The sequence below is a fragment of the Rhopalosiphum maidis genome, chromosome 2 (genome assembly GCF_003676215.2).
Source record: "Rhopalosiphum maidis isolate BTI-1 chromosome 2, ASM367621v3, whole genome shotgun sequence".
NCBI lineage: Eukaryota > Metazoa > Arthropoda > Insecta > Hemiptera > Aphididae > Rhopalosiphum > Rhopalosiphum maidis.
This window is the reverse complement of record NC_040878.1, coordinates 1515467-1527020: the sequence shown is the minus strand read 5'-3', so window position 1 is coordinate 1527020 and position 11554 is coordinate 1515467. Positions and strand designations below refer to the sequence as shown.

General features: G+C 21.8%; 1 protein-coding gene and 1 pseudogene across 2 annotated transcripts in view; both read right to left on the bottom strand.

Moving 5' to 3' along the window:
* Positions 1 to 1780: 1780 nt before the first annotated feature.
* LOC113555116 lies at positions 1781 to 5178 on the bottom strand (annotated as a pseudogene).
* A 696-nt stretch (positions 5179 to 5874) lies between these two features.
* LOC113554788 (longitudinals lacking protein-like) overlaps positions 5875 to 11554 on the bottom strand; it is a 360082-nt gene continuing 354402 nt past the window's right edge. Inside the window, exon 5 of one of the 2 annotated variants that reach the window (XM_026958801.1) lies at positions 5875 to 6113. In XM_026958801.1, coding sequence (XP_026814602.1) covers positions 5890 to 6113 — 224 coding nt within the window. In that variant the 3' untranslated portion in view covers positions 5875 to 5889. Of the gene's footprint in view, positions 6114 to 9041; positions 9300 to 11554 lie in introns of those variants that run through there. The other variant, XM_026958793.1, reaches the window with a different exon arrangement.

Sequence of the window (11554 nt, the reverse complement as noted above, 5' to 3'; positions counted from 1 at the left end):
ACTTTTTTGGAATATATTTTGACAAAAATTGTATAAGCATTGGTAATTTTTAACAACAAGAGAAGTTCAATAATAAATTGATTGATGAATGATTAACATTTTAAAGTCTGGTTGCGTGATAAGTTATAAAACAAGTTCCAGGACACAATGCTGGTTTTCCAGGGCAAACGGAACAATACACATCAGTACGTTTCTGTCCTAAACCTCGAGATGAACACAGTATACAACGACGTCGTTTTTTTTGACCTTTTAGGTTTTTTTCCACTACGCGTGGATAATGTAAATTGAAGTTACTTGACCTATGAATCACATCTAAAATCGCAAGACGTTTCACTAGAAGAATAAAAAAAAAAGTTAGAAAAAAAAATGTTTATACCAAATATTGAAAGCAAAATTATGTACAACCATTTCCTATTTATTTTTACCTTAATGTAGAGGGTATATAAAAAGCATTAAGAGTACATATATACGACTAAACGTTGCATAAATGTAACAATTGGTAAAAGCTTTTTAGATGTTGTTGAAGCGTGTGAAAATTAAAATACCTTTGGATTGGTTTGACACAATATTTAATCTTTTAATTAAAGTTATCATAATAAATATATGAAGAAAATTTATACTGAATCAAAACAAAATAGTAATAAGTAAGTAAGGTGAATTATTAAATATTTAACTTTTTTTTTAAATATTGAAGTATAAATAACAAAAATTTTCGATAACAAAAATATGAAATCATAACTGACCAAACAAATTAAAAATAATTATTCATACCTGAATTATTGTAAGATATAAAAATACACATTCCTAGTAAAATGTAGTAAATGTAAATAAGTTAAATTACTTGATATAACTTATGAAAATAAAATATAGGTACACCCTATACAGAAAGCAAAAAATAATAATATAAAACATTAAATATTTGTTTATTCATTATCATAATTATTAATAAATCATACATATGCAATCCCGTATATATATAAAGGTATAAGGAATGTTTAAGATAAAAGATTTTATAAAACCATAAAATCTGTTTCCTGTAAAAAAAAAAAACTAGATTTATATGCTATGCCATAACAGAACACTTGACAAAATAAAATATTAAATAACCTTAAAGGCATTTATTTTTAATATGTTGTGGTCTCAAAAAAAATTTTTAAAAAAATAAAAGAATTGGAATACATGCAATTGTCATAAAATTATTATATAGTACTATTATTTGTGATATTCTTTAAAACATGTATCAACACAGAGACCAGGTTGTCCAGGACACGCTGCGCAAAATACATGTGTTCGTTTTCGACCTCGTCCAGACAATGCGCATAATTGGCATCTTCGAAGTTTTTTTCTTCCCTTTTCGTTTCTATCTACTACGCTTGGAAAATGCACTTGTTGTTCATCAAAATATATCATTGCATCAGAATGGATAACTGTACAAAAAAGAAAACAATAACAATAAGTATAATGTGTAAGTTCTTTAATTTAAATATAGTTATAACATATCAAGCAGACATTTACTATTAAATTTGTAGCGTGTTATAATGTATATACATATGTGAAAAAAGAGTTATAAGACTGAATCATATAAGCATCTTTAATTAAGACCATTTCCAATTAATACATAAATATAATAATTAAGTACAGATAAATTTATAAATATAAATATATTATATGCTTTTATTATTATTTAATTGCTATAACAAAATATATACAAGTTTTTTTTTCATTATTATAAATTAATACAATTAAGGACATAATTTATGAACAATTAAAATGTGTGTATTCATAGAAGATTTGTAACGAAATCGTCTTTGACAAATATTGCATTGAAATTGTGGTTCCACTCCACATTCAAATAATAAATGTCTCTTGAGATTTTGTTTTCTGTAAGCTCCTACATAGCTATGCCCACAATCTTTTGGACAATACATTCTATAAGTTTGTACTGTTTCTTGAACACCTATAAAATATATGATTGTTTTTAATTTTACGAAAAAAGTTTAAAAATACTCTATAATTTGTATAATTAAATAAAGCAATAACATTATTTAATGCAATATAACTAAATATAAACTATGTGTACTTAAAGTTAATTATAATGATTAAATAGTAGTTTAATCATATAGTAATAATTTACAATGAAGTCCCAACTTGTCACATATCAACATTTATAATTATATATAAAACTCTATTTATAACTTTACACAAGGATCTATATTTTTCACCATTTACAAGTAATACATACATATAAATAATATATTATAAATATAGTAGAGCCTTAATAGTCCAGACAAATTCAGACCGAGCATCATCTGGATTACTGATTCATCCGGATTACTGCAGAATTTTCAAGATTATCTATTCAAATGACTAAGATTTTTATTTTTATTTCCACCATCTTTATATTTATTGTCTTTTAAATTACAAAAATAATAAAAAAAACTTTAACATAATGAATTATAAAACAAACTTTATAATAATATAATTTAAGTATAGTAGTTAGTAATTTTTTTCTGAGTAATACTTTTAATTTTCATTTAAAAAAAAACAAATGGATTTATATGCCGCCCGGATGACCACATTCACAGGATTATCAAGGCTCTACTTTAGTTATTGGTATTTAAAAAAAAAAATACTAAGAAATGATTAGGTATGTTTAGTATAGTTCATTAAATCATAAACTTATGTAAAAGCAAACAATGTCTTTTCATAGTTGATTTTTGACTGAATCGTTTTTGACAAAAATAACATTGAAATTGTGGCTCTACACCACATTCATAGGTAATATGCCGTTTGAGACATTTTTTACTGTACGGTCCATTTCTAAAGCTATGGCCACAATCATTTGGACAATTAATCCTATAAGTTTTCATTATTTCTTGGTCACCTAAACAATATAAAACTACTATTAATTTTACAAACAATTTTTGAAAAAATCTATTATTTACTATTAAATAAAGCAATAACATTATTTAATATTATACAATTATTAGTTAATATACCTCAGGATTCAGAATTATTTATAATTAAAATGTAATAAGACTAAATATAAATTATATGTTTAGTCAACAGTGATTTACAATTAAGTTTCAATTCGTCACATATAAAAATGTATCAGTATTTTTACATTTAGAACCAGTAAAAAGAAAATTTATTTATAACTTTTTTAATACCAGGATATATATTTTTTTTACCATTTCATAGTAATACATAATATAGATAACAGGATATGTTTTGATATAAGTGTTTTGAAAAATAATTATTATGAAATCGTCAGGTAATACAAGTTATAGTCTATATGTAATTTATAATTTATAAAAAATTGATATATAATTAATTTAATTATTAATTTTTTAAAAAAAATAAAAATGGCTTTATTAGAATTATTACAATCTATACATGTGTACAATAAGCAATAGTTATGGAAGTAAAAAAAACTAAAAATAAGGAATGACATGATGGAAGTCTCACATTAGAGACACATAGAAATTAATTAATATATAAAAATGAAATTTGGATAAATCATTAATTTATGAATACACAAATAACATGTTTTTATAATTAATTTATGGCTAAATTGTTTTTATCAAAGATTACATAGGAATTATGGTTTCAATTCACATACGAGACTTTTTTTGATGGATGAGCCTCTTTAAAGCTGTAACAACATTTATTTGGACAATAAATCTAATTGGTTTCTGTAATTTTGTGATAATCTAAAAGCATAATTTATCATCATTAAATAAATAAAATAAAGTAATGATATACAAAAAAATGTATTAAAATGTATGAAGTCTATTAGATTTGTATTATTTAAAATAAAAATGAATAAAGTAACATAATATTTACATAAATAAATGTATAATATATAATAGAAATTATTTAATTTAAATATTTTCATTAATTATAAATGATAAATGTATAACTTACAACATAACTAAATATTTATAAAATATTATATTGTATTATTTGGTTTTATTTCTATAACAAATACATTGAGAGTTTTATAGATAAGGTACAGAATATGGAGTATGTTAAAAATGTTTATACCAATTAATAAATAAAACAGTCAAATTCAAATATACAAAAAATAAATTACAATAATGCATATTGACAAATTTGTTATAACTTATGAACAATATGAAGTTAGTTATTTTATCTTAAATGATAAATTAGAATAATTAATTACTCATTTTGCTTTTAACTGTCATGCAGCATTTTATTATTTTCTTGTATTGATTACGATCATGCAAATAATATACCATACTATAAATAAAAGATATAGTTTAAAATTAATGACACTATAAATATTATATTAACACAGTTCTTATAAACAATTAGAAAAATCTGATAATTTAATTTAAATCTGAAAATTAAATGACTTCATTAAAATGTAAAAATAATATCAATAAATACTGTAATATTTTGTTTTTATATATACGTTAAAAATATTATATGACTTACCAAAATTGCACAGCAAAAGTAGGTGTATAAAAATTATGCAATTCAAATTTTACGAATGTAAAAAATTATTACTTATAGAGTTAATATTATTTTATTGATATTTATTTTTATTCATAATTATTTACATATACTGAAAAAATAAAATACATTTAACTTGATTCAGGGCTTGTGTGAATGATTCGAAAAGTTAAAATTATCCATATCTTATGGATAATTAAATATTATACAATAAACATTTCAGATTTCAAAATTGTTATACTCGTACTTAGATTTTTAGGAAACAACTTCTATGTGTTCATAGATATAATACAACCACACTAAAAAAATGTTTCTATTTTTGTCAAATATATATTTTTTTTATTTTCAAAATCTCTATTTTTAAATATTTTGTGGAAATAAGGTTTTGGTTATACTTATAATATTAGCTATATTCATTTTTATATTGTATGTTTTTTCAATGAATATTTAAGAGTAATATTTTCAAGTCTCAAAGTTTTATCTAATTATTCTAAATATTTAGATTGAAAAGCAGTAACTGGAATTAGACTATTTATTAGAGATATATAGAATTATTAAAGATATTTATTTTAAATTATTGATTTGAAAGTTACAAAAAACTGTTAACCTTGGTATTCAGATAAAATTATAATAATTTGTATTGGAAACAATATTTGCTTAGAATTGTTATTTTTATGATATTATTAGTACCCGATTCATTTTTAATTTATAGCCCAATGTTTATACCTACCAATGCCTTACTTACTTATTAAAATTTTTTTTATTTAACTCCAATTTTTGACTTCCTAATATAAACTGTATATTTATAAATACACATATTGAAGCAATGACTAAAAATATAAATGTATACACAAGATGATTGACTGATTTTTGAGAATCAATAACAACTTTCTGTCAACTTTTGGTTTATTAACATAGCTATTATTAATTAAATAACACAGCCAATGTACATAAATAAATAAATAAATAAATAAATAAGTGATTGTAAATCATCCTGGATGAGATATTTAGCTTACCAATAAGAAAATGTATTATCACTCAAAAAATACATTTTTTTTAAGACATAACAATGATTTAGTTTTCTATAAATCTAAAGTTTACCCATCGTACAATACAACTAGTTATATTAATTTATTAACAATACTAATATTTTCATATTTTATAGTATATATATATATATATATACTTTGTCCAGCGAGAGATCATGCCATGGCTTGATAAAAACCAGTTCTTCTGTGCATCCTCACACTTCACCTTGTTATAGTGGAACCAGTCTTGATAAAAGGGTGTTGAGTATAGATGAATAAAATTAACGTGTTGTCTCGTCAAACAAAATATATGTGTATCTATTGTTTCAATGACTAAGCAACATGTTTACAATAAAATCAAAGAAGAATTATTTCTAATTATTTAAACTTTATGTACAGTACCCAAGTGAGTAGATAAATAATATTTTTGTGAAAAACGTCTAAAACAAATGTTACACATGAATTTCCGTTCTACACCACATTCATATACCAAATGACGCCGTAAAACTTTCTTTCTGTGTATACCTTTATAACTGCGACCACAGTTTTTTGGACATTTGGCTGGATCATCTTTTGCAAAGAAATCCAAATTTGCCAACCAGTATCCTAAAATAACAATTAAATTATTTTAAAAGTTAGTGGATGTATTTTATATGTAAAATACAAACAGGTGTGCATACAAGCAAAAGATTACTATTAGAAGAAAAATGTATTTAAATTAGTACTACATAAAATATCCATTATCCAATACATTATAATTTATTATGTGACTTAAGAGTAGTTGATATTTATTTGACAAAGTCCCTTTATTGAGAGGATTTTTTATGATGTTAATTTATGTAACATTTCAACAGTTATTTTATTTATAAACCATACTTACTATTTCCATTTAGTAAGAAACAAATTATACGAAAAAAATGTGAATAATAATAAAGGAACCTCTACCAAATTTACTCCAAATTTTTTTTTTTTTATGTTTAAAAATTAAGAACAATAATAAATATATTAAGTAATATTCATACATTATTCTGATATAGTATTTATTAATTCAAAATTAGACATTAGGTACAAATTTTAATCTTAAGAAAAACTTGTACCATAGATGTATGTTTATAAAAACTTGACGAGTTAATCATTCTTTTTCCTCTGTATCCCATGTGTCACTGTAATTTAAGTATTGTGAATGACATTAAATTAAAAATAATTTATATTATTTAAGTTGAATAAAATATTGAATGTGTTATTTGTGATGTATTGAAAACTATATCAATAGTAATTAAAACTTTAAAAATAATTTTTAATTAACATAGCTTTAATAATTTAACTTAAATAAAATTAAAATTAATATAAAAACACATACATTTATCATTACATATTTAAGAAAAGGATTGAATGTATGTTTTACTTTAATATTATTTTAAAAAATTATAATTTTATTTATTAACAATTTTTTTGACATGAGAAATGCTTCTATAGTCTTAATTATGTTTTAAAAATTAGGTTCGATATAATCTACAGATTTTAGAAATTTAAGTTATCATGATTACTATGCTTTACATAGAATTATAGTTTGAATAAGATGATGAATGTATTATATCAGAGCTCAAATCCATGCCATGAGACTCCTAACTAATTTTTTTCTTCTTTTAAAAGTTACTGTACTGTTAGAATTTTAAACAATAAGTTATTATTAAAATAACATGACGAGTAAAATACATTTATTATTATACTATAGACTGTAGTAAACCTGAGTGCCGTGAGATATTGTTTGAAAAATTAAATAATGATAAAAAGAAAAAGTTGTTAATGTTGTCAGTGTATAGTAAAATATTAATGAAGAGTAAAATGTGTATCAAAGTTGGAAAACCATAGCTATACTCACTCTTTAATACTATATCAGATTATTACTGAGCTGTAAAGAAAATTTATTATTTTAACGATTCATTAAAATGTAATGAGTCAATTTTGACCACTAAATCATATTTAAGGAACCATTTAATCAATATTGGTTCGTTAAACATTCAGTGATTATTAATACGACCCGGTATCAGTATAATAATTTAAAAAAACATACCTATTGCAATATCTGTATACATATTATAAATATTAATTATTATTTTTAACTATTGTCAAAATTAAAATTTGGTAGTAGTGGTTATGCCTACATATATAATATTAAATTCTTACACATAAATGTATTAGTAAATTGAATATATAGGTATATTAGCATTGTTATTCATTATATATAACTTAACGATATACAAGTATTATTTAAGAACTTTGGCTTAAACTTTTTAATTTTAATTTTAATATTATTCATTTAAAAACAGAAAAATTTTAAATTTAATTTTACTGTCTTAATTTTTATATTTAACCACAAAGTCACAAAATACACAATCATAACAATATATATATATATATTTGTATGTATATATAATATATATATATTACAAACTAATGAACATAATATTTTAAATAATAAATCATAAATTAAAGCATTACAAGAAGTAATAACAATTAATAATTGTAACATTGTCTTCCATTAAAAATTGCATTGTTACAAATTATTTTATCCTATTACCTTCATGTTTATTGTATATTGTTTTTTTCTTGATTTTTGAATGTTCACTTTGTTCAAAAAATAAGTAGTTCTATCTTGAAATGGATTAATCATTGATGATGGTAATCAATATTTTCTATTTAGATTATAATAACGATAATAAATTGCTTAAGATTTTTTGTATAGTTGATTGCATACACCTTCATATCAATTGTAAGTTCTAAAAAATAATAATAATATATATACGACATAGTTAGTAAATTATTAAGAATGATAAATACTAATATTACAAAAAATATAAAAGTTATATATCTTGTATACATTTTACAATATTTGTAATACAAATTGTAATATTCTTAAGATTAAATTCATCTTTTCTAGTAGATCAATTAAAAATGATTTGAATTAATATACAAATACTCCTATAAAATAACATATTTTTATTATAAAATAAATTAAATTAATTAATTAATTTAATTTTTATTTAATAAAATCATTATTCTTAATAATATTGAACAATATGTTGTAAGCAATATTGAAGAAAACAATAGTATTTTACAAATGTTGGTAAAATATTTTTTAGTAAAACATAGATAATATAATATAACAATAAATTATCTATTAATTATGTACAGTTAAATTTAATTTTAGCATGGTTTAGTTGAACATTATTACTTAAAACACTTAATCAAGACAACAAAAACAAATAATATTATGTTAACAAATATACAATAATTTTTATTTATGTCATTTAATTTAATTTTAATCTAATAACAATAACAAATATTATACAATGAGTAACTTATTAAAATACAAATTAATAGGTTATACATACTTTCTAATGACTAAAACTGGATATAATTTATGTATAAAATACTCAAAATTAATATGAAATTATTAAAATTTCATAAAATGTTTCTTTACTTCTATGTCTTTATTTGAAAAGTTAAATTATTTAGCACATATGAAACAACTGATATGAACGGCTCAGAATTATTGTCACAAAAATGTTTGGTGTACTGAAAATGCGTGTACTTTCATATTTGATTTTCTCGTAAAGCGTTTGGAACAAATAGGACATTTGAATTTAGATGGAACACCACATTCATAGACCATATGCCTGCGTAACAATTTTTTTCTGTTGATTCCTTTGTAGAAGTGACCACAACCATTTGGACAAATTGCTGGATCTGGCGTTGCACACCAGTCTAATAACTCATTAGTTATTTTACCTGTTCAGAGCACACATTAATGTAAATAAAAAAAAATAATATGGTCTATTACTCAATACTTGATTTATGCGTAGAAAATATTTTTTTTATTTTTATTTTAAATAAACAAAACTAACACAATAAATACTAAAATAATAATAATAATAATAATAATAATAATAAAGATAGGAAGGAATAAATCAAATAGAACATTATTATACATAATAGTAGTATATTTTATTAAAATTATATAATATTAGATAGTATGAAAATGGTTGATTACTTAAATAAAATAATTATAAACAGAAAGTTTTTTTTGTAAGAATAAAATACAAATATGCTAGACAATAGATTTAAAATTTAAATATTTTAAATCATCACATATCATTATTAAGTTTAACCCATATTGTTGTTTTTATTTCAAATATATGTAATTTTTTAATACATTTGGTCAATTATTCCGTGAACTAATATCTTATGATCTCTCATATTTGATTTGCGGGTGAAATACTTTTTACACACTGAGCATTGAAATTTTGGATGGACCCCGCACTCATATGTCAAATGCCTTTTTAAATGTTGCTTGCAGTAGTAACCTTTATACGATCGACCACAATTACGAGGGCATATAACATAACATGACATAAAATTTCCTAAATAAAATAAAATAAAACATCATAACTTAGTTATAATTTAAAATATTTGTAATACTAACTGTTAAAGTATGAAATTACCAATTATTTGTCAATTAATATGTTAAATGGTTAATTAAATTAAAAAGGCAGACTTTGTTGTTAAGTTTAAACTAAACAGGGTCCGGCAATGAAATAGGATGATTTCAATATTTAATTATTCTTTACAGAATTAATTTATTTTTACTTAAATAAATATAAATATAATGTATAAAAGTTACCATTTAATGTTCAATAAAAAAAAAACTTTTTTCTAAAAAAATACACTTACCGAATGACTTTTATTGAAAATTGAAATATATGCATCTTATCTTATAGCTGTAATTGGAAATTTTGCATTACTCTTTGCAGCATATTAATGGGTATTGATTCAGTCTTGTTCCAAATGCGTTGTTTGAGGGCTTGGATAGTTTTTGGCGGAAGACTCGTGGTTTTGATGGTTTTAAAATACTTTTAATTAAAAGAATCCCCATAAACAAAAAAAATCACTAGTAATTAAATCATGAGAGCGTAGAGACTACAAGAATATATACATTTCAATGGAGGTCATTCGGTAAGCGTAGTAAAAAACAGATTTACTTTTTTTATTGAACACCAAATGGTAACTTTTGTAATTTATATTTATATTTGTTAATTATAAATAAATTTATTCTTTAAAAATAATTGTATATTGAAATTATTTCGTTTCACCCCTGGCCCTTAAATAAAAACTATAATAATGAAAACGGTAGTAAATGTTTATTAAAAATATAGGAGAGTAAACTGCATGTATTTAAGAAACTTAAAATACTATTAAAGTCACAAATAGATTGATTTTATAGATGATTAGATTAAGTAGTTAACTACTTTTCCATATTGGTTTCATAAATTTTTGCTAAGATATCAATAATGCCATCTGTAACAAAATATAAATAGAAATTTGACAATTCAATGAAAAATTTTATTTTGAATAAACATATACAAAACATGTTATGATAATAATCACATATACTTAATACTGAGTACTATTTTCAAGTATGAGTTGATACTAATATATCATTGTTTAATTTAATTATAATTTAAAACATATTTTGTACATAATACTAAAATAATATTTTGAATTAAAAAAGAATTATTATCAAAAGTATCATAGTAATATTAGTATTATAGTATACAATAAAATATATCAAAAACATAAGTACTAACACAAATTGTCATTTGATAGCTATTAAATGTTATAAGTATTTATCAATATTAGATTACTGAAAATTAACTATAATTATGTTTAAAATGACATAGATGTTAAGTAATTATTTTATGAATTCTAATTAAATGATATTTTAATTGAGCATTTCTAGTAAAACGCTTGAAACATATACTGCATTGAAATTTCGGAATAACACCACAATTGTATACTAAATGTTGTCTGAGATGACGTTTTCTATATGGACCTTTATACAATTTACCACAATTGTTTGGGCATCTAGCTGGATCTACTTGTGTTATCCTATCAAGTTGAGTTAACCAATTGTAAAGCAAATCTAAAATAACAGAATCAAAATATATTATATTTAAAATAAATTTAAATACATTTAAATATTTAAA